At 41.7% G+C, this 24,917-nt stretch overlaps 1 protein-coding gene across 1 annotated transcript in view; it reads left to right on the top strand.

The window, feature by feature from the left end:
• The window catches only part of lamc1.S (laminin subunit gamma 1 S homeolog), an 89,370-nt gene extending 72,739 nt beyond the window's left edge, over window positions 1-16,631 (top strand). Inside the window, exons 18-28 of the mRNA XM_018260970.2 lie at window positions 22-178; window positions 569-774; window positions 981-1,060; window positions 2,233-2,370; window positions 2,622-2,766; window positions 3,195-3,344; window positions 4,850-4,964; window positions 11,524-11,723; window positions 12,495-12,653; window positions 12,742-12,841; window positions 13,746-16,631. Coding sequence (XP_018116459.1) covers window positions 22-178; window positions 569-774; window positions 981-1,060; window positions 2,233-2,370; window positions 2,622-2,766; window positions 3,195-3,344; window positions 4,850-4,964; window positions 11,524-11,723; window positions 12,495-12,653; window positions 12,742-12,841; window positions 13,746-14,002 — 1,707 coding nt within the window. The 3' untranslated portion in view covers window positions 14,003-16,631. The remainder of the gene's footprint in view (window positions 1-21; window positions 179-568; window positions 775-980; window positions 1,061-2,232; window positions 2,371-2,621; window positions 2,767-3,194; window positions 3,345-4,849; window positions 4,965-11,523; window positions 11,724-12,494; window positions 12,654-12,741; window positions 12,842-13,745) is intronic.
• Window positions 16,632-24,917: the final 8,286 nt, after the last annotated feature.

Raw genomic sequence — 24,917 nt, 5'->3', positions numbered from 1 at the left:
TCTCTATCTCTCTCTCTTTAGGTGAATGAGCAACGGGCAAAGTTGCAGGAACTAGAGGATCTCCTGAAGAACTTGGGTACAGGAGAGGAAACCATTACCGACCAGGCTTTTGAGGAGAGGCTCAGAGAGGCTGAAAAAGCTGTGACTGACCTTCTCCTGGATGCCCAGAGCAGTAAAGGTAAGTTTGGATGAGCAGCAAATTATAGCTATGAAGATACCATAGCTTATGTTTAGCACAGTACACTAAAACTTTGTATACTCCTGGCAACAAGAAGGGGAGAGAAGGTATTGTCCTTTTTTTGTGCAGTGGCAAACTGTCAGGTTTTCATTAAATTACAAATGTAAAGTAAATGTGTTGTGTTGGATTGTTTAATTTTTGGCTATGTTTTATTTACAATAGGATGGGGCCAGCTAGAGTCCCCAAAACTGGCTGAGATTGAGCAGTGCATCTGTAGGGTAGCTAGTAAAAGTAACTGGATCAGTTTGGTTTGACAATAATCTGGACTCTCTACCACTCTGAGAATTCCCTATATTTTCTAACTACAGGATTATTTGTCTCTTTCTCCAGATGTAGATCAGGGCATGCTGGATAGACTTGCAGAGATAAACACTACTTTGAGCTTCCAGTTAGAACGTCTGCAGAACATAAGAGATATGATCCGTGACACAGACAAGCAGGCACAGGAAGCCAGAGATCGAGTAGAGGGCACAGAACTAATCATTGAATCTGCAAGAGCACAACTAGAAAGAGCCAAGGTGGCCATTGCCAATGTGGTATGTAAAAATATTTTTGTTGCATTGGTGTTGGGGCCTAGGCGAGGCTTAATTTACTTCACAAACACATACTGTTCAAGTCGCATGTCTCTATAATTAGGTTAAGCATGATTTCAAAGGTGACTTGTGTATGTCAAATATTTTGTGCCATTATTTTTCCAAGGATCCCAACTGATTATTGCTTTGTTAATGACTTCTTTCTTCAGTCAATTACCCCACCAGAGACAACTGGAGATCCAAACAATATGACACTGCTTGCAGAAGAAGCAAGGAAGCTAGCTGAAAGGTGAGAAGGCGTGAGGACTTCACCTCAAATGACACTTACATTTTAGTCAACATTTATTTTTCCTGTGGGGGCACACATTTTAACCAAGCTCACAATGTATTAATACTTATTGCAAGAAAAGTCCTTCCACTAAGGGGACATGCAGTGAACAACTTTTCTGCTGTAATCCCTGAAAAATGGCATTGCTGCAAAGGCTTTAGATTACACTGAATCGAACCAAAGCCAGTCAGTATTCTTAGCATTCTCCTCCAGATAAACTACAATAGATCGGACCATCTTGCTCCATAGACTTCTGTAAAGGGGTAGTTCATCTTTATGTTAAATTTTAGTTTGTTATAAAATGAGCCTATTCTTTGTAACATTTCTGTTTTCTGACCTGCAAGGCTAATAGCACAATAAAGTCAAGAAGAGGTGATACAGACTTGTTCATGCTCTTCTCTGCAAACTGAAATTGTGTTTTCGGCCTTGTTCAGCCATTTGTCTGCTGGCTGAAAACTGCAGTCAAAGATTGCCACATGCCTGAAGGGTGTGTGTAAATGTATGTGTTTGTATTACACCTTATAAAACGATAACCATACATACACATTTAGGATTATTTTCTCTCTCATAACCCACCATAATGTAAAGTTTCTCTTATTAAAGAGAATAACACAGAAGCAATCTTATCCCTCAGACACATGATTTACCTCATTGCAGGGCACTACCATGCCCAGGTTGTTGTAAATGCCATTAAAGGGGACCCGTCACCCAACAAAATTATTCAAAATCCTATTTTATCACATTAGTCAAGCAAAATGAACTTTAATTACATTATATAAATTATTTGAATCTTGTTTCCTTCAGTCTGGGAATTCATAATTATAGCAAGCAGGCAGGAGTCATTTTATGGGCACTGTTATTAAAACAAGCCTTGCATCATCTCAGAATCTTGTTTGTGCACCAGAATGGGGGACCTGATGTCCCTCCCCATGTCCTGGCTACACAATTAAATGGTGAAGAGAACGGGGGAATGTGTGGAGAGCAGTGACATTTAGGAAGTGCTGACTGGAAAGTGAAAGTAATTGTCTGCCCCGCCTCTAATCCTCATAAAGACATTCAGATCAAACATACCGAAAATGGCTCTAATGCTACTCTACCCTTTCAACGGTGCAATTTGTGTTCTCTTCCGGTAGGCATATGCAGGAAGCTCGGGAGATTGAGAAGGCTGCTAAGGAGGCCAATGACACTGCAAATGAAGCACTTCGCTTGTTACAAAAAACTCTTGCTGCAGAGAATCAGACAGCCTTAGATATTGAAGAACTAAATCGCAAGTAAGTAGTGGGAATGAAAGTGTTATGACAACAATGGAAAAAATGCGGACCTCCAGATTGTTCCATCAAACATCCCTCCCACAGCTGCAGGCTGTCCTGTTTGCTGGGGTTGTAGTACAAATACAAGTTCCTCTTTATCACACTGTACCTTTAGTTGATTTACTTACAGTACATATTTGCAGTCTTGTATATTATAAACTGAATGTAAAATAAACGATTCACTTTTCGTTCACTTTATGTTTTACCCTTAGGTATGCACAGGCTAAAGACATAGCCCGGGAGCTGGAAAAGCAGGCTAGTAAGGTGCATGCAGAGGCTGAGGAGGCTGGCAACAGAGCGCTGCAGATTTATGCCAATTTGACATCACTTCCCCAAATCGATACCACTGCTTTACAGGTAAAACCTATCACTGATTGGCTTAAATATTTAGTAGGTTTTATTATAGGTTTTAATAGTTGTTATATACTGTATATCACTTTTCAATTACAAGATTGTACTAAAAGTTTCATAGAATTTGCTGCTATAAATGAAACCTGCTGTGCCAATTCGTTGAAATGAAGTGCTAGACATATGCTGTTCAGATTATGAGGTGATGTTGTACTCTACCTAGTACTAGAGAGGGAATAATTTAGAGAAATGCCTTGTAGGCACCAAATGTATTTAATGCTAGTTTGCTAGAGCATCTGGCAGTAGAGGGGTCAACGGGACACAAATAATTTATGTAGCAATCTAAACACACCTCAACTAAATATCCAACATGAATGGACTGAGTCTGACAAATATGTGTGTTGGAAGCACTTTGAACTCTTCCCCTTCTCTTCCAGAATGAAGCAGACAAGATCCAGAAAGAGGCAGAAGAGCTGGATTCTTTGATTGACAGAAAGATGCGAGACTATGAGGATCTGCGAGAGGACATGAGGGGTAGAGAAATGGAAGTCAAAAATCTGTTAGATAAAGGAAAGACTGAGCAGCAGGTCAGTTTGTACTCTCTGTATTACCGTCATTTATGATAAAACACCTCGGCTGATAATTAATGAACACTAAACACTTAAGGTTCCCATAGACGCAAGGATTTTTCTTTGGGGAACGGCCGATTTTAGCGAAATCCGACAAATCCGTCAAATTATCGTGAAGTTAGTGGGAATCGAACAATTGTACATCTTACGATTTTTCGTCCGACATCTGTCAGAAAATTGATTGGCCAGGTTAAAAAAAAAATGTATGGGTCCCAGTGCAATCTATCTATGTTTGCAGGGCCAAGCAGGCAGCTACCCTCTGTTTTCTTGGCAATATCGCTGAAATGGTCTTTTTAGTTGATGGCAAATCGTACACGTAAATGATCGTTTCGAGATAATCGTGGTCTCACGATAACGAAAAGATCTTTATGTCTATGGCCAGCTTTAGTCACTCTTTTGTATTTGTTGTGGTACTACAGGTTTTTATCATATTACTCCAGTCCCTTCCTCCAAAAGACAGTATAGTAACAAAACAAATACTATTAATAAATGTTCCCATACAGGTATATCCACCCACATAGTGTTTTTATATTTGCTTGCAACACCCTACAGGTAAATATATGTGTCTCTTTCCCATTTCTGAAGTGTTAACAATTGTGTTGCCTATGTATTGTTGCTTTATAAATAAAGAATAAAAACATTTACCATAAATGCAACAGGAAGGCTTAAATTTACACATTATTTGCTTCCCATTAGGTAACAGATATAGGCTATAATAAATGCTTGGCGTATTTACAGTGGCTTCATATTAACAATCCAGAATCCAAAATGAATTCTATATAACAGAAAACCCCTATACTCCTGCTATCCCTTATTGCTGGGATCCCCAACCTTTTTTTACTCACTGAGTGTTGGTGAGCCATACATGCATGAAAAAGTTTCTTGAGGGTGCCAAATAAGGGCTGTGATAGGCTATTTGGTAGCCCCATGTGGGGGCTGCTAACCTGCAGGAGGCTCTGCATCAAGTAAAACTGTGTCTTTATGCTTCCAAAGCTTGCTTCCAAGCCAGGAATTTTAGCATGTTCACTTACTTTGAGGCCACTGGGAGCAAAATCAAAGGGTATGGTGAGCAACATGTTGCTTAAGAGCCACTGGTTAGGGATTACTGTTTTATTGAAAAGATTAATGCTAAAAACCCAATATTTGTGTGTAATAAACACAAAAAACAAGATTCAGGCTGCAATCATACTGTTTCAGTAGTAACTAAGTTTAAATGTTTGATAACTATTATATTCTTCACCTTTCAGACCTAGTAAGTGCACTTGCATTAGTATTTAGAAAAGCTGTACACATTTTCTGCATCCATAATCCCTGATAAGTAAGTGCAATGTCCCTTCAGTGCAAAGTAAATAGAAGTAACCAAATGTTCTAGAAATATTATATCTCTGACTAGTCGCTGTGTCCTTAAGAGTTTCTCATGTGGCTCCGTGGCTTTATAATTATGTTGTCTCATTTCCTTATAGACCGCCGACCAGCTACTTGCCCGAGCTGATGCAGCAAAAGCACAAGCAGAGGAGGCTGCAAAGAAGGGACGTGAAACACTGCAAGAAGCTAATGATATACTTAACAAGCTGAGAGGTGAAGTTCAGTTGTATTAGGATAAGATGTATATACATTGTCCTTAAATGCCTTTTTCTCTAAGTCATCTTGGGGGACACAGGGACAGTGGGGTATAGCTGGTACATCCAGGAGGGCAGGACACAACAGTAGGAAAAACTAGCCCCTCCTCTACTGGCTATACCCCCAGCAGGCGGAGCTTAGATCAGTTTTTGTTGTGTCCTCAGGAGGATAGGACGTTAAATTTTTACTCTCTTTATTATTTTGATTTTTGTCAGTTGCTTGACACCAGGGAATGCCCAGACCCTCTACACTGAGCAGAGGTTACCCTTAGGCATTCCCCAACGTGGGACCTGACTCCGGGGTCCTAAATCATACAAGACCACCCAGTCTCATACTAGTTTCCCCCCTTAGGTGGAGACTGACTGGCCGGAGGACAGAGGAGAAGTTTCAGGACTCTGTATGTATTGAGCTGTCCTTCACTCCTCTCATACCCCTCTCCCTGCTTTTCAGGAGCGAGGTCTGCCTCCTAAGGGGCCATTCCCCATCCGCAGGCTAACACTGTTGGGTCAGCATAGGGTCTGACACTGCCTGCCCCTCTTCCCTACCACACCACAGTGAAGTAGGAGATATCCCTGTGGTTTGGGTCCTGCTGGGGGAAGCACAGATTCGTGCCATTGGCAGTGACGACTTGCCTTTTGGTGTGCTGCTCACTACCTGCCATTGGTTCTGTGGGGCACAGGAAGGAGAGAGGTAAAGCTGTAGACTTGCGGGCTGTCTGCGGCCCAGGGGGACTTTCCCGTGCTGACTGAGCGAAACGCTGGGGCTGCGCTACTTATGGCGCCATTTCGCCCCAGTTCTCGCGCGACGTAGCACGCTCTCTCAGTTGCGGCCGCCATCTTGGATTGTCCGCACCGGAGTTTTAGTGCGCACAGAAGCGCAAACATCCGCTCCCTGCACCGAAAGTCCTCCAGAGTCTTGCGGGGCTATCTTCGTCAGTGGTTATCTGCTAGCAGGGGAGAGTTCCTCGCACTCAGGGGACTCCACAAATTATTTGGAGACGCTGTAGCAGCCTTGTCTCTGCAATTATTATAAGAACAGCCTCCTCTGCTGGCTCCCCTCAGCTCAGTTGAGCTAAGACAATTAAATATACATATAATATATATATATTAATTAGTCTAAATACATATATATATATATATATATATATATTAATTAGTCTAAATACATATATATATATATATATATATATATATATATATATACACGCGCTCTACCTGTATTACGCTATATCATGTCTGAGGGATCTGTTGACAGGCTTTTTTCCAAGGGGGCACCTACTGCCCAGATTAGATATTTAGCCTGTGCCACGTGCCGCAAACGTTTGCCTCCTGGGCACAAAGAGCCCTTATGTGGCAAGTGCAAACCACCTGAGCCTGATCCTGAACCTCCAGAACCTGCTCCTCCCCAGGAAGCACTAGAATGCCAGGGGGAATAATCATCATCTATGCACAGAAATTCTCCACCGACTAAGCAGCCTTCCACTCCAGAGTGGGCATCACAACTAGCTTCCGGAATACCAAAGCTAGCCCAGTCACTTGACAAACTGCTTTCTCATCTTGACAAGCCTAAAGGAAGAGTTTCTAAACGCAGAGCTCCTTCACCATCCGAGGAAGACAGCGATTCTCCTCCTAGAGGTTTTTCACCATCCTTACCTGATTCCAGAGACGACTTTGATCGCTCTGAGGGTGAGCTTTCATCGGACTCAGACAAGGAGGGTGAGGAATCACACAAGCATTCGTCTGAGTCGGTGGATGCCTTAATTACCTCGGTACTTGAGACTCTTCATCTTCAAGACCCAGGGGCATCATCTGACACAGCTAAGAGTCTGTTCAAATGTCATAGTAAGACTTCACCTGTTTTCCCATCTCATTCTCAACTTGATCAGATCATACAACAGGAATGGGATACTCCAGAGAGACGTTTTCAAACAAATAGAAAATTTCAGAAGCTCTATCCATTCCCTAAGGAGCTTACAGAAAAGTGGTCAATGCCACCTTCAGTTGATCCACCAGTCTCCCGGCTATCTAAGAATACTGCTCTTCCTGTCCCGGACGCTTCGTCTTTCAGGGATTCCATGGATAAGAAGCTAGAGAGCCTTCTACGCTCCTTGTTCTCAGCCTCAGGCACTTCCCTACAACCTGTCCTAGCAATGGCTTGGGTCAGCAGGGCGATCCAGTCCTGGTCAGACACCCTACTCACCGCTATTGCCTCAGGGGTACCCCGCCATGAGATTTCTCAATATGTTTCCCAGATTAAGGAAGCAAATGATTACATGTGTAAGGCTTCACTTGATGCACTTCAGGTCATCAGCAGATCATCGGCACTCTCGGTGGCAGCTCGCAGATCTCTTTGGATGAAACTGTGGTCAGCAGACGTTTCCTCCAAGAAGTCTCTAACCTCCATTCCCTTTAAAGGCAAGCTTCTGTTCGGACCTGACCTAGATAAGATTATCAGTCAAGCGACAGGGGGCAAGAGTACCCTTCTGCCTCAGCCTAAGGCTCGTCCTCATTCCGCAAGGGAAAATTTTTTCGTGGCTCCCAAACCAAACACACAAGATCATCGCCACCTCGACAGTCCTTTACAAACCGAGGACGGTTTAGTAATAAGCAGAGACCTCCCTGGCAGAGCAAGAAGCACACTCCCAAGGCTGGAGACAAGACTGCCTCGGCATGACTGCGTCCGCACTACGGCAGTCATAGGGCCGATAGGGGGCAGGCTCGGCAGTTTTGCCAAAGTGTGGACCACACTCATTCAAGATTCCTGGATCCACGAGGTAGTAACCCGGGGCTACCACCTAGAATTTTCTTCAACTCCCCCCCATCGGTTCTTTATGTCCAGACTGCCACAGGGCTCAAACAAAAAGACCGCTTTCCTAGGAGCAATCTCAAGCCTTCTAAGAGCACAGGTAATTGTTCCTGTACCAGTCACAGAACTTTTCAAGGGCTACTATTCAAACCTCTTTGTAGTACCCAAGAAAGACGGAACAGTAAGACCCATTTTGGATCTCAAGGAACTAAACAAGTTTCTTCGTCAACGAAGATTCAAGATGGAATCTCTCAAATCAGTCATTGCGGCGATGTCTCCGGGACAATTTCTGATTTCTCTAGACATAAAGGATGCTTACCTTCATGTTCCCATTTTCCCTCCGCATCAAAAATATTTGAGATTTGCATTCCAAAATTGTCACTACCAGTTCACAAGCCTTCCCTTTGGTCTAATGTCTGCCCCAAGGGTCTTTACAAAAATCATGGCAGCAGCAACAGCAGTGATTCGCAACACCAGAGTTTCCATCACACCCTACCTGGACGACCTGCTAATCAAGGCACCCTCCTTCTCAGAAGCCCAGAGATCTCTCCACATATCCATGGACAAGCTTCAACAACTAGGTTGGGTTCTAAACCTAGAGAAGTCTTCTCTAGCGCCCAGCCAATCCATGGTCTTTCTTGGCATGCAATTCAATACGCAAACACAGAGGATTTACCTTCCTCAGGAGAAGGTCAGTCATCTTCAGGCACTGGTAAGGTCGCTCCTCCAGAGGCCTCAACACTCAGTCAAGTTCTGCATGAGGGTGTTAGGGGTCATGGTGTCCACCATAGAAGCGGTACCTTTCGCCCAATTTCATCTACGGGAGCTCCAGTGGAATATTCTGAAGTTTTGGAAGAGGAAATCCCTCCTTCAGGAGATCCGACTCTCCTGCAAGACAAGAGCATCTCTCCTCTGGTGGTTAGACAACACCCATCTGTCCTTGGGCAAACCCATGGGAGAACCAGTTTGGCGCATCCTCACGACGGACGCGAGTCTATTCGGCTGGGGAGCAGTTTTCGAGGGCCACTCTGCTCAGGGTCAGTGGAACTCACGGGAAGTGAAACTGCAAATCAACCTACTAGAAATTCGTGCAATCCGTCTAGCCCTAACCCATTGGCAACAGATTCTACAAGGTCAAGCTGTAAAGATACAGTCCGACAACGCCACAGCGGTAGCCTATATCAACCACCAGGGGGGCACAAGAAGCAGAGGAGCGCTAGACGAAGTCAATCTCATTTTCAAGTGGGCCGAGGCTCACCAGACCCATCTGTCAGCCATTTACATACCAGGGCTGCTAAACTGGGAAGCGGACTATCTAAGCAGACACCCATCTGTCCTTGGGCAAACCCATGGGAGAACCAGTTTGGCGCATCCTCACGACGGACACGAGTCTATTCGGCTGGGGAGCAGTTTTCGAGGGCCACTCTGCTCAGGGTCAGTGGAACTCACGGGAAGTGAAACTGCAAATCAACCTACTAGAAATTCGTGCAATCCGTCTAGCCCTAACCTATTGACAACAGATTCTACAAGGTCAAGCTGTAAAGATACAGTCCGACAACGCCACAGCGATAGCCTATATCAACCACCAGGGGGGCACAAGAAGCAGAGGAGCGCTAGACGAAGTCAATCTCATTTTCAAGTGGGCCGAGGCTCACCAGACCCATCTGTCAGCCATTTACATACCAGGGCTGCTAAACTGGGAAGCGGACTATCTAAGCAGACAATCCCTAGACCCAGGAGAGTGGTCATTGAAAGACGAGATCTTCCACGAGATAACACAGAGGTGGGGCACCCCAGAGGTGGATCTCATGGCGACCAGGCACAACCGAAAGGTCCCAGCGTTTGTAGCTCGATACAGGGATCCACTAGCCATAACAGCTGACGCTCTAACAGCCAGGTGGCACTTCCATCTGGCCTACGCCTTTCCACCCCTGCCTCTCGTACCCAGGACTCTCAGGAAACTTCAGAGAGAGAAGACCACTCTCATCCTCATAGCACCAAGATGGCCTCGGCGTTCCTGGTACACGGATCTTCTCAACATGTCCGTAGCAGAGCCTTGGACTCTGCCGCAAGTCCCGGACCTTCTATCTCAAGGATCGATCCGTCACCCAAACCCAACAATTCTAAATTTGACGGCATGGCTCGTGAAACCAAGATCCTAACCCAGAAAGGGTTTTCCAAGGCAGTAGCTAGCACTATGTGCGCAGCCAGAAAGCCGGTATCAGCAAAGGCTTATCATAGGGTTTGGTCTACCTATCACCAGTGGTGCATACGTCACAAGACGCAGTTCAAACGATTCTCCCTTCCTAACATGCTGGAGTTCCTGCAAGAGGGCCTTTCCACGGGGTTATCCCTTGGCTCTCTTAAGTCTCAAGTCTCTGCTCTATCTGTCCTTTTTCAGAAACGACTTGCCTTTTTACCTGATGTCAAGACTTTTATGCAAGGAGTAACACATTTGGCTCCTCCAGTTCGAGCACCACTTACTTTATGGGACCTCTCCTTAGTCCTACGAGCACTTCAAGACCCTCCTTTCGAACCGTTAGGATCTATACCTCTCCTCTGGCTTACCTGGAAAACTGTTTTTCTTCTGGCCATTGCCTCTGCAAGACGTGTTTCAGAACTCAGCGCTCTGTCATGCAAACCGCCTTTCCTCGTTTTTCACCATGATAGGGCAGTCCTACGCACTATTCCATCTTTTTTGCCAAAGGTAGTTTCTGAATTTCACCTGAACCAGGAGATTACAATACCAACCTTTTGCCCTTCTCCTTCCAATCCTAAGGAAAGGGCACTACACACCCTGGATCCTGTTAGAGCCCTAAAGTTCTACCTTCACAGAGTCCGGGACATTCGCAAGGTGGACTCCTTACTTGTCATTCCTTCAGGCCCCCACCAAGGAGGGGCAGCTACAAAATCATCTATTTCATGCTGGATAAAACAAGCAATTCAACGAGCCTACGTGGCACGTGGCAAAACACCACCAGCTAGGATTACAGCTCACTCTACTAGGGGAATGAGCACGTCCTGGGCGTTCAGGAACCAAGCATCAGCAGAACAGCTGTGCAAGGCAGCTACGTGGACCTCTGTCCACTCTTTTTCAAAATTCTACCATTTCGATACCTTTGTGGCTTCTGACACTCGTTTTGGCAGAAAGGTGCTTCAGGCCGCAGTGGTTGCTTCCACCTAAGCCTCACTCTCCCACCCGGAGGAATTAGGGGACAGCTTTGGTATGTCCCCACTGTCCCTGTGTCCCCCAAGATGACTTAGAGAAAAGGAGATTTTGTGTACTCACCGTTAAATCTTTTTCTCTTTAGTCACTTGGGGGACACAGGGCTTCCCTCCCTGGACTGAGGCCCGCAATTTTCCGTCAGACATGTTTGGTTTAATTCTAAGTTTTACGGTTTATAAAATTGAACCTGTTGACTTTGAAACAAACTGATCTAAGCTCCGCCTGCTGGGGGTATAGCCAGTAGAGGAGGGGCTAGTTTTTCCTACTGTTGTGTCCTGCCCTCCTGGATGTACCAGCTATACCCCACTGTCCCTGTGTCCCCCAAGTGACTAAAGAGAAAAAGATTTAACGGTGAGTACACAAAATCTCCTTTTGTTTATACACCAGCATAAAGTGAATCTTTATCATGCTGGGAAGTTACTTTTATGGGGGTTTATTAATGGAAAATTGTAATTCAAACGTTACTTTTCGCTTTGCTCCATTTAGATTTTGACAAGCGAGTGAATGACAATAAGACCGCAGCAGAAGCTGCTTTACGCAAGATACCGATGATCACCCAGACCATTGCAGAGGCTAATAACAAGACACGACAGGCAGAGAGTGCACTGGGCAATGCTAATGCTGATGCACGGGGGGCAAAGAGCAAGGCAGAGGAGGCAGAAGCACTAGCCAATACTGTCCAAAAGGTATTTTGTCAAAGCCACAAAAAGTTTCACAAGTGGGCTGCTGCTATCAGTTATGAGCTGTGTAACACTGAAATTCAAGTACTGTGGCCTAGTGGTCATTGTCTTGTTTCCAACTGATTAAAGGGCTTTGGGAGGTCTTGCAGCCACTCGGCAAGGTTTTCAAGGTTGTCTTAATGTGATGCTTATGCCTCTACAGTCAGACTCTCCTCATGGGTTTGTCTATAAACACTGGGCAAATGTGCACCAGTAACCTTTGAAACCAACAGTGATTCACTTTTTTCAGCCACCTGCAGGTAATCAAATGAAAGCAGAAATGTGATGCCATGTGTTACTGCTTGGGTGCCCAGTGTTTAGAAATTACCCCAACTGTAAGTCATTCACCTACTCCTACTGGTGACTACTGGGGAGTCACTGCCTGGAGCTTTTTCTTTTGAGTGTCTCTGCTGCTGAGTAAAAGGCCACTTTGGCTACTTCCAGATTTCCTATAATTTTTGCAAGAAACTTATTAGACTGTTTGCTGTGGCCATATAGAAACCAATAAAAACATACAATGATTGTAAGAAACACAAGTGCAATGTTAGAAGTTTGGTTCCTGCCTTGGACAACTTGCTGTCTAAATGTTGCGATTACCATTTTTAACTTGATCTGACTGTTGATGCTCCTTATGCTCTTGAATGGTGTCTAGCTCTGTTGGAGTCAGATAGTGGGACACTGGTACTTTAACCAGAATGGTATAATAGTATTTTCTATAAATGATAACTTTGCCTGCAGAAAGCAGCCACTGCCAGGGCTGAGGCTGATAACACCTTCAAGGAAGTGACTGATTTGGATGGGGAGCTCCAAGATATGCTGAAACAGCTACAAGAAGCAGAGACTCAGCTGAAGAAGAAGCAGGCTGAAGCAGAAAATGATGAGAAAATGGCTGAAATGGTGTGTATTCATTTTAAGAAAATTAAGAAGTGTAGACTGGCCCTTTACAGCCAGTAAGTCATCTTGTATATGTTTTTTTTGTCTTTAGGCCTCTAATGCAACGCAGGAAGCTGAATCAAATGCCAACAGGGCCAAAAAGTCTGTTAATGGGGTTCTTGTGATGATCGATGAGTTGCTCTCCCGACTCGGTAATTGTCTGATTTCTTTCCTCCTTGACAAAAACTGAACAGGCTGGTAACTAGTGATGAGCAAAATTTTTTTTTTTTTTTTGGCCAGGTTTTGCTACAAGAATTAAAAAAAAAAAGCACTTATATACTTTAATATTTTGTGCACAGAAACATACACAGCCCTATATTTAAGCAATATCCTATATGCAAGCTATCCCTGTGCCATTACCTTAAAGTAAAACTTAAAAATAAGTGAATGTAAAAATTGATGAGGGGGCTATTCTTAGCACTTTTGCAATGTACATTCATTTTTTTTTTCCCCCGAGATATTAAGGGATACATTCACTGTTAATATGAATGAAACTGCTGGCCAGTTTCCCACCAGTCTGACCACCAAGTAGTCAAGGAAGTTGTCAGGAGAAAGAGGCTGATGTGATGTTCTTCTGCTTAGGAAAGATGTGAGAAGGGTTTCTCATTTTTTCCTAAGCCGAAGAACAGAACAGATAATTTAACGAGCTGCTGTATCCCCAAACCATGAACCCTGCATTCAGATTTTAAACACAAGAGTTTCAATTACAAAAGTGCTTTGGAGTACAATTTAAGCATAATCATTTTTAAAATGCAGTACTCCTAGCTGATCTCACATTTTCATACTGTATTACTATGATATTAAGACTGTGCTCTCCTAATTCATCTTCTCACTGGAAAACGCACAGGAAAGTTTGAGTTCTCAATCCATGTACTGCTAGATTGTATGCTGTTAACATGGAGGCACCCAGAATGTATTCTTCTTAGACTGACATGGCTTTTAGCCTCCTTCATATGAACTATCATCAAGGATTTTTATGTTTGTACTATATCTCCTCCACAATCTCTTACACAGTCTTTCTTCTCCTCTCTCTCCATGCGGTCTCTGGGATCACAGGGCAGCTAGAGTCTGTGGATGTTGGACAACTCACTGAACTGGAGAGGACGCTGGACGATGCAAAGAACCAACTAAGTGACAGTGATTTGGACAGAAAACTAGCAGAACTTCAGGAGTCTTCCAACCTACAGAAAGCTGCACTAGAATCATATGATCAAGACATTAAGCAGATCCTTCAAGATATAGATAATCTTGAGGATATTAGAAAGACCTTGCCTGCTGGCTGCTTTAACACCCCTATTATCGAAAAGCCTTAAAGCCAACCCACTTGGGAAATTAGGTTGGAGGATTTTTCTTTCCTCAGCAGCCTCCACATTTGGCTGTGAAGTGCCTTATTACTCACCCAACCCAGACTTCTTGCCCTGTACACTGTTCACTCCCTGCCCTCTGTATGTTGAACTGAATGAAAAGTTTCAACATCTGAAAATTGTTCTCTTTAACATCAAACACCCATTTTATCCTGTGTGCCATGAGGCACATTTCTGAAATTGCTTTGGTTCCTCCTCTGGAGATATAAATTAGAATTTGTATGTGGCTGAGGGAAACAGCAGCCTGCAGATCTCAACACTCCGCAGTGCATAACAAGTCCTCTGTGCTAGGAGACCAAACTCCCACGTGCCATGGAAGGAACAGTGAGTGTAAGCAAGTCTTAAACCTGAGATTAATTGCTTCAGTTCTGGTGGCATTTTATTGGCCTGTAGCTCTAGCACTAATGGGAATAATGGAGACTTGCTTTGATACCCTTTTCAAAAAAAATAAATAAAAAAACATGTAGCAAACTCTCCATTCTAAAAATACAATCCTTTTTCCCTTTCCCTGCACTATCCAATGCCTGGACTCCAACTCTGTAGTCTAGCCACACAGCCAGTATAATCCCCCATAGAACAAAAAGCCACACTAATGTAGAAACAGTCTATTGTAGCTGCTGCACCCTTAGTGAACAGATGCTGGAGCAACCCTTTCCCGATCATATGTAACAGTGAATTTAAATGTATTGGCATCTCAGAACTGATAATGAAGAAAGGGACACAGCTACATTCCCATTCCATGATGAGCAGATTAAAGGAGAGTGAATGTACTCCTGTCTAAACTGTGTTCTTCATAGCACAGCATGGGGTTACACCTAGCCGTTCATTTGAACAAGGTTTGGAATGTCGGACTATAAAGCAGATGAGCATTTATTTCGTAGACTTCCTAATTACAGTTTTGTTCCATCTATTTGCAGGCAATCCATAAACACCATTCTGTTATTTTTATACTGCTTTATATAGATCTTAGCTTTAAAGAACACAGGAGGTTACATGACCTTCTATTTCTTTTTATAATAATATTAATCTGCCTTTTTCCCATAAATAATACTAATGTCCCCATGCAGTGTGGTGTTACTTTAGTTGAGACAATAAATATGCTGTAAATAATGTTATGTACAGCATTCTATGTTCTCAGAAGGGAAGGGTAACACACGTGTATCCGAATGTGAAATGTGCCCTTGTGCATCGGGCGCCTTCAGAGCTTTAAGCCAATCACTTCTTTGTCAGCTGCTGGGGTGGATGACATACCTTGCATTTATAGCAGTATGAAACGTCCTACTCGTGTATAAAAGCCAATATATACAGAAGACAAGAGGTTGTATAAAATAAGCTATACTTTCAGACTTCTTTTTTTTATTAAAAATCTGTTAAGCTTTATGGTTCACGTAACAAAAACAAATATATCCTATTCTGCTGCCTGTCTGCTATCTGAAGGGGTGACTAGGGTTGCCACCTTTTTAGAAAAACAAAAGCAGAATGCGTCATCGGTATCTGGAGCCACTTCCATAGAACTTTTATCTGCTTAATCTAGTGGTAGAATGCAGAATTCATTATTAATAGAAGTAACTAAATACTGTAGTAAATAAAGAATTATCCCATAAAACAAGTGACCGTGTTCCTTGAAGTGAACACTGCTTATAGAATGAAGGTATACTTGCCCATTTAAATGGAGTGTATGATGATACTGTTACTAGCATCGGAGTGACATACCCTAAGAACATTTTTAAAAATAATGATGGAGATATTGGTGAACATTTCCCTGGTTTATGCTTTTAATGGCTGTAGGCTTAAATTCCTTTCTGAAGAATGAATGGCGTGTGTCCCCTCTAGTTCTGAGACTCCATACCTCTGTTACACTTGGTCTCACACAGCAGTCCCTCTTCCTAAGGACACACTTTTACGTCCCCTCCCTGGGGCACTCGGGAGGGCTGAGGGTGGAACCCTTTTAATTACACTGGTGCTATTAATGATTTTGAAATTGCTTGATTAATGTGTGTTCTATTTTTTTGTATCCAGATTATAATGTCTATTTTGTTTCAGTTTATCTCTGTTAATATATTCTTATATAGTGGGGAGGGGGGAGGGAGAAAGGGGTTCTTTATTGTAGCTGTCACTGCTTTCTAAGCTGTGCCCCAATCATGTCTCCCTCTACTCCCATTCTCCATTTTCTACCTTTTGTCTATCTCCCCAGAACTTGATGTAAATCAGACCTCCAAAATTAGACACTTGACAGTACATTAGTGACTCACAGTTTCTGCTCATCCGGACCCCAGATTTGTGTTTCCTTTTTTATGACACCTTTTTACCTCTGATTGTAAAGTCCATATTATAGTCCTTTTTTATGTCAGAGATGCTTCTGCTCCAACACAGAAGAAGCAGATGAAGGAGGCGCTACCCCTGGCAATCTTGCTTAGCAGCCGCTCATACTGGACTTTTATTGGGCATGAGATTATGCAGGAGAGTTCATCTGTGGTCATTATTTTTGTCCAGGGGGGAAGGGGGTTCAACAGAAACAAACCACCTTTTATATGTATAAAACAGTATTTCTTATTTATAATAAATTGAATATTTGTAACCCCTTAGCCTACCTGCCTTTTTTATTTAATATACCTTTTTATCTTAAAATGTTTCGGAATTTCTATATAATTAATCCTTGTCGTGTTTACTACGAGTTGAACAGAGTTATAGATTTTTGTCATTTATTTAAAACCCAGTATTATAAAGGTGCCTTTGTTTTGTGTATCAATGTTCATTCAGTGTTGCAAGTGCTGTTTTGTTGAGTCCAGTTGTTACTTAATTTAGGGATCCTTCACAAAAAAAAGTATCCATTACAAATTACTGTAAGGCCATATCTTAAGCTGGCCATAGACGCAAAGATCTGATCGTACAAATCGAGGATTTTCGGACCGTGTGTGGAGAGAGTCCCGACATTTTTCGTCCGGCGGAGATTGGTCGTTTGGTCGATCGGACAGGTTAGAAAATTTCTGTCGGCTGCCGATAATATCTCTGCGTGTATTGCCGATCGTACGATTTTCAGTGGGAGACTGTCACTAGCTTTGGTTGGACATAGATATCGTACGATTGCTGTCAGGGGCAGAACATTGCTGATCTGTTCTTTAACTAATCTGACTGGTAAGACTTTGATCTGAATGGTTAGTGGCGGGTCGGGAGATGGGAAAGTCCGATCGTACGATGATTCATACGATCGGATCTTTGCATCTATGGCCAGCTTTAGACTCAATTTTAAGGACATTGTTTATATTTTTTTTTAATTATTTCCCTTCTCTCTAAAATAATAAAACGGTACCTTGTATTGATCCTAACGAAGATATATTTAATCATTGTTAGAGGCAAAGCAAGTCTTTTGGGCTTATTTCATGTCATTGTTTTTTTAGTAGACTTAAAAGAACAGCAATGCCGAAGAATGAAAATATTTCAAATGAATGAAAATACAATGTGCTGTTGCCCTGCACTGGTAAAAAAAGGCTGGTGTGTTTGCTTCAGAAACTCTACTATCGTTTATATAAACAAGCTGCTGTGTAGACATGGGGGCAGCCATTCAAGCACAGGATACACAGTAGAGAACAGATAAGTTCTGAAGAATCCCATATCTGTATACTACAGAGCTTATCTATTATCTGCTGGGTATCCTGTGCCTTTTGTCCTTTTTCAGCTTGTTTATATAAATGATTGTACAATTCTTAAAGCAAACACACAACTTTTACCAGTCCAGAGCAACAGTACATTGTATTTTTTTTTTTTTTAAACCCTTTTTTATTTTTTGGTTTTTCTGTTCCTTTAAGCCAGGTATTCAGAGCCAAATTACAGAAAGACCAATTATCTGGAAAACCCGAGGTCCCGAGCATTCTGAATAACAGATCCCATACCTGTACTAGTCTTACATGACCTGCTTTAGTAACTACAGACAAATACAAGAGTCCTCTGCACTCAACCCATTATCATTATATTTAAGACATTGAGACATTTATTGTGCCTTAAGTTAAAAAAAATTGCCCTCCCGTTTAAACAAAACAGGGATTGTTTGTCCATATATTGCAAAATATTTAAGATGGCCAACTACGTCAGTCATCCCTGATCTGACCAGTCCTACACTCTTATTCATTAAGAATTCTACTGCTTCATTATACAGCAAGGTATTGAACATGTCAGTGTTTTTCTCAGTAAATAAATTTCTAATAGTGCTATTGACATGCAATTTACACCAGATCACACACACACAACTCAACAAATAAGTCCATACATTGTTATGTGGAATGACACTGGGAATAAATATTGAGCACATGAAGAAAAGGAGGAGCAAAAAGGCATTGAAAGCCAAAAAACCTGCTGGAATATGTCTGAAGAAATCCTGTGCAAATTAATATCTGCTGGTTTAGTCCTAATTGATTTCCTTTAAAAAAAAAAGGTTTCTCATTACCAAGGTATCCCACAAGGAGCATCTCATGATGGGGATAAAGAAAAGAGCTTTCTCAAGACCTTCGCAACCGTATTGTTGCAGAAATATATATCTTTTGACGTGTTCAATATTTTTTGCACAAGCATTCAAATTATTTGGAAAGCTTCATGTCTCTTGAACGTGCCAATACCAGATATGTATAGTTTTATGGAGAATAAAATCACAAAAGGATATATTAAGGTCTTGAATAGTTTGCTTCTTCTGCCGGTTTCAGAGATGTCTGTTCTCCTTCAGACTTGCAATCGATATTTGTCAGAATTGTAGAAGAAACCAGCGCTCATAGCACGAAGTTTTGGACAAGGGGAAAATGGCAAAAATAGTAATATAGTGTAGTACTTCTTATGATATGACACACCACTTAGTGCATAGGAAAAACTGATATCTTGTATAGGTGCCTTTAACCCTCTACTCATCCACACTGTGCACTTTCTGCAACGCCACTTCCCAGCATGCGGTGTGTGAAGAATCAATGGTGGGGTACTTACAAACGTTTAAACGGAATAATTGCGTTATAATAATACTTCAATGGGTCGATGGTTTAACCTTTCCAGGTCCTATGGTTCTATAAAGAGGTACTCGACATAGTGTAAAACCGTAAAGAAAATTTATTTGGTCACAAAACGATTAAAATTGCACTCACAATGTTCTTAGTAAAATACGCATAAATAGTTAAAAGTCACCGTCTCTCTGGTTCCCTGGGTCTCACATGCGGTTTGTAAAGATGGTATTTGGCCGGCGTCTTTCCGCCTCGTGTTCCCTGGGCTCCTACTGATGACGTATCTGCCCGACGCGTTTCGTCTTATACGACTTTCTCAAGGGCTTCCCGTATTTTACTAAGAACATTGTGAGTGCAATTTTAATCGTTTTGTGACCAAATAAATTTTCTTTACGGTTTTACACTATGTCGAGTACCTCTTTATAGAACCATAGGACCTGGAAAGGTTAAACCATCGACCCATTGAAGTATTATTATAACGCAATTATTCCGTTTAAACGTTTGTAAGTACCCCACCATTGATTCTTCACACACCGCATGCTGGGAAGTGGCGTTGCAGAAAGTGCACAGTGTGGATGAGTAGAGGGTTAAAGGCACCTATACAAGATATCAGTTTTTCCTATGCACTAAGTGGTGTGTCATATCATAAGAAGTACTACACTATATTACTATTTTTGCCATTTTCCCCTTGTCCAAAACTTCGTGCTATGAGCGCTGGTTTCTTCTACAATTCTGACAAATATCGATAGTTTTATGGAGATTTCTCACTTCTATAGATCAAAAGATTCCCAGCAGTGAATTACCACATTTTCAAAGCACAACAGCAGAATATGGAATACATTAGATTCCAGAGCTAAAAATCCTGGAATGATTACCCAAGGAAACCGTATATTTTTTAAAAGTACACATTCTACTGAATCCAAAATGGGTAACCATGTCTTTCTACTCCAACTTACCAAGCATCAAAGCTTTTCTGAACTTAGTTTTATAAAAATGTATGAAAATTCTGAAAAATCACCCCAAAATGTAAACTTTGTAAGTTTATACTTCCCATAAAACAAGGTATCAACAGAACCATCCTAAATAAATAGGTCCACTGTACAGTTTGATGACCATTGTGCATAGGATTAGCAAAGTATCTGGCACTTAGAGACCCCAAAATGAATTTAGCGCATGCAAATTGTCCTAGAGGTCGCTCAGCTACTGAACGTTCAGCACATTTACTGCATTTGTGGGGGGTAAAAAAAAAAAATACTTTGGACCCCCCCCCCAAAAAAAAATCATATATTTTGGAAAGTACACATTCAGCTGAATGCAAAATGGGTAACCCTGTCTTTCTACTCAAAACTGCTGTGTCACAATGCTTTCCCAAATTTGTTGGTTTTGATGAGATACCTGAGAATCGCCTCAAAGCTTCCACTTTCTAGTATCTAATCTCCCACATAGCATTAGTTACCAACAGAAAACATCCTAAATATGAATGCCAGAGGCCTTCTGAACAGTTTGATACCCAATATATATAGATTTACCAAACTATATGGTGCACAGAGGCACCCATAAAGATATATAGAGGTCAAAATTTCCATGGGCAAGAACAACTAACAGAACAGTGCGGAATGAAATAACATCACAAAAATCCATTAAACCACTAAAATCAACACTTTTTTTTTCACCTATTGTAATCGGTAGTCAAAATCACTTTCCTTTTGGGTTATTCTGGGTTGGCCAAAGCGGGCAGAAGACGCAGGAGGGTCGCTGGTGCTGAAGAAGTGTACCATCCTTGATGATGAGGAACAAGTGGGGACGGAGTGGGCAGTTTTAAAAGCCGCTCCACTGCTCCCCAACCCAGAAGTGCTGCAGATTGTAGAATCTAAGTTCTGTGGCACTTGGGTACTTTTATCCACACAATGTAGAATCAATGACCTGTGGCACTTAAAGGGTTAAGGCACAAAATGTCTCAATGTCTTCAGTATATTGATAACGGGTTGAGTATTTGTATGTATTTTTGTGGTCACAGTCCCCCCGCTTAATGGTTTAAAAAATATTGGTGAGCACAACATTCCTATGTTTGTTACTGCTTTAATAACTACAAAAATACTCTTCCTGGTAAATCTTCAAGCTCCTTCCAGTCTATAGCAGTTTTTCAGACAACATAAACATTACAGACGTCCACTGCATGGACATTAGAGCCGTCAGTCAGAAATAAACAAAGGTTCTAGAAGATAGAACGATAGCTTGCCGGGAATGGATGAGATGCTAACATACAGAGAACAAAAGGGCATATACATAAATAAGGAGAGAGTGAAAAGAGAAGCACAAGACAAGCTTATGACAAAAGACAAAACGAGGAAGGAGTCATTCAGAAAAAAAGAAGGAATAGAATGGGGGATGGGGGGTGAAAGGTTAATACTGGCATTATTATACTGTTTCATAATATAAGATTTGATAATAAAAATATTGTGTATGGTGTGTGTATGTATGACTATTGAATACCCACTGTCCCACGGCTTCTTTTATTCTTGTGTTCTGATATGGTGACCCTTCCAATGGCACATATTAATTGACATTTCTATTTTTGTCTAAATCCTGTACCCCAAAGGAAACCCAGTGCCCATGTTAACCTAGAGCTGGTCCTGGTGCTAGTCATAATTCCCTGTGTGTTATAGCACTAAAAGCTTTTATATTCACAAACATTTTTTTTTTTTTTATGCTTTACACATATATTCAGAAAAAGTCATTTTCATTCTGAATGTGACATTAATTTGCTTTTTAACACTGAAGAGTTAAAGGATAAAGTAAAATAAGGTGATATGAAAGGTGAAACAAATGGACTGCGTGTGGGTTTAGTTCAGGTACAGGCAAGTTTAGACACAGTACATAACATTTCATTAAATATTTAATTTAATTACATTTAAATATTTTAAGGTACTATTGGGATTTACATGTGTTTGTCAATGTTTATTACAGAAACAATTAGAGAATTCCCCATGGGTCCAGCCTAGGGTAACATCCATCAGCCCTTCCTTAAAGGGATTCTGTCATGATCTTTATGGTGTAGTTTTTATTTCAAAATTACACTGCAAATAATTCACTGTACAATATAAAATTTCATACCCGAACCAGCAAGTGTATTCTTTTTAGCTGTAATATTGGTGTGTAGGCAGCCATCTCATTTTTGGCAGGCTGTTGTTTCTCCAACTCAATGTAACTGAATGTGTCGCAGTGGGACCTGGATTTTACTATTTAGTGCTGTTCTTAGAGCTACCAGGGAGCTGTTATCTTGTGTTAGGGAGATGCTATCTGGTTACCGTCTCATTGTTCTGTTGTTAGGCTGCTGGGGGGGAGGGGGTGATATCACTCCAACTTGCAGTACAGCAGTAAAGAGTGACTGAAGTTTATCATAGCACAAGTCACATGACTGGGGGCAGCTGAGGAACTTTCCTCATTTTATTACATAACCCCCATAGATTTTAAGCTCTTTTGTTAAAGGGATACTGTCATGGAAAAACATGTTTTTTTACAAAACACATCAGTTAATAGCGCTGCTCCAGCAGAATTCTGCACTGAAATCCATTTCTCAAAAGAGCAAACAGATTTTTTTATATTCAATTTTGAAATCTGACATGGGGCTAGACATTTTGTCAGATTCCCAGCTTTTTTGTCAGATTTCCCTTTAACTAAATCACTGGACCTTTAAAATGATGTGTATAGCTATGCATAACAATACTAGCAATATACTGTATAAGAATTAAAGGCCAAGGCCTTTAAGATTGTGTCCCTTATGCACAGAGATTTCTCTAGAAGCCAAGGCAAGGCAGAGAAATTCCATCCAAAGAGAGAGGCAAGGCACCTCTATTTACTTGAGGCCAGGGGTAGGTCACTGTAGGCAAAACAAATCTCTGAGGAGAAATCATAGCTGGTTCCCTTGTGCTCAAATGCAGCACCAGCGGCTGACCCCATTTCAAGTGCCATACAGTTCAGTAATTAGGCATGCCATAACCATAGATATAATCCTTGTTTGGCAGCAGGGCCGCCATTAGAAATCACGGGGCCCCGTACAACAAAATTTTTGGGGCCCCCTGGGCCCCGCCCACACTAACGACCAAGCTCCACCCCATATGCCGCCCACTCCACATCGCAGTTAAAAGACCACACAGACATCATCGCTAAAAAAGTAACCCCCCCACACAAGTTATAAAAAGCTATTGATGGTCAGGGCCCCCTTATAAAAAATTGGGGCCCCAAAAAAAAAATGTAAAAAAAAATGTTTTTTTAAAAAAAACATTGGTGGCAGGGGCCCCCTTATAAGTTAAAAACAAATTGGGGCCCCAAAAAATTAAAAAAAAAAAAAAATTAAAAAAAATGTTTTTTTTTTAAAAAAAACATTGGTGGCAGGGGTCCCCTTATAAGTTAAAAACAAATTGGGGCCCCAAAAAATTAAAAAAAAAAAAGTTTTTTTTAAAAAAAACATTGGTGGCATGGGCCTCCTTATAAGTTAAAAACAGATTGGGGCCCCAAAAAAAATTTAAAAAAAAAAAAAATTTTTGAAAAAAAAAAAGAAAAAAAGTGTCAGGGGCCCCCTTACAAGTTAAAAAAAATTGGGGCCCCAAAAATTTTTTTTTACAAAAAGATTGGTGGCAGGGGCCTATAGAATATTAAAATAATACATTGGTGGCCAGGGGATTAAAAAAAAAAAAAATACACAAACTGGTGTTCAGTAGAATTGAACTCATGGCTTCAGTACTTCAACTTCGCCTCCATTCGTGACTTCGGGTCTTTGCGCCACTTCAGGACTTCGGCTTCGGCTGTTTTCGTGACTTCGGGTCTTTTCGGCGCTTCGTGACTTCGGGTCTTTTCAGCGCTTCGTGACTTCGGGTCTTTCCGTGACTTCGGGTCTTTTCGGCGGATCGGCTTCGGCTTTTCGGCACTTCCGCATTCGGCAACTTAGAGGGAGGATGTACGGCTCGGGCGCTCGTAAGGGGGGCCCGGATCTTCAAAAAATTTAGCGCTGCCGGGCCCCCCTTCATGCCCGGGCCCGGTACGCTTGTCCCCCCTGTCCCCCCCTGATGGCGGCCCTGTTTGGCAGTACATAGTAATGGCACAGTTCATATTAGCATTTCCATCATATGATACGGTGTGTGCAATAAGTACTAGCACATTATACAGTCAAGCATTTAGGAAAGATAATTCTCAGCCCATTATAATGCAGGGGTGAAGATGATCCCAGGGATATATCATCCCCACTATTTTGCACATTGGGGCACATTTACCTAGGTCTGAATTTTTGCTTCGGAAATCTTCGTCATACTTTGCATAACTACGCCAGACAGTAAGTCGCTACGACTACGCATATTCATCAAAATGCAAATATTTATGCTGGTGTACTTTCTCTAGCAAAAAATTTGTTAGCACCAAAGTTTCTTAGCGAATTTTCTCTAGCATTACTTTCTTTCTAGCGAAACTTCATTAAAATACTTACACTTGCACCAATTTAAATATGGCAGGTACATACAGGTCATATATACGTCTTTATTAGTGATGTTGGTGCAAATGCTTGAAGTGGCCACAAATTATTACAAATGTCCAAAGAAGCAAAGTAAAGACAAAAGAGATCCTCTATTGTCCTAAAAATGAGCCCCCCTAAAACAAATGTGGCTTCATATGGTTAAAAAAGTGTAAATAACATAATTAACAGTTACAACTTTTAAACATAGTCCCAGATCAAAATATTTGTATGACTTTTTTGAATACAGGATATGATGTCACTAACATAGTAATGTTGAGGCTGTAGCTTCATCTTAAAGGACAAGGCAGCCCATGGCAACTACAAGCCTCCCACTTGAATTGCTCCTTTGTGCCTCCTGAACCGGTTTTTTTTTTATTTAGAC

The sequence above is a fragment of the Xenopus laevis genome, chromosome 4S (genome assembly GCF_017654675.1).
Source record: "Xenopus laevis strain J_2021 chromosome 4S, Xenopus_laevis_v10.1, whole genome shotgun sequence".
Taxonomy (NCBI): Eukaryota; Metazoa; Chordata; class Amphibia; order Anura; family Pipidae; genus Xenopus; species Xenopus laevis.
This window is presented reverse-complemented; position numbering and strand designations above follow the sequence as displayed.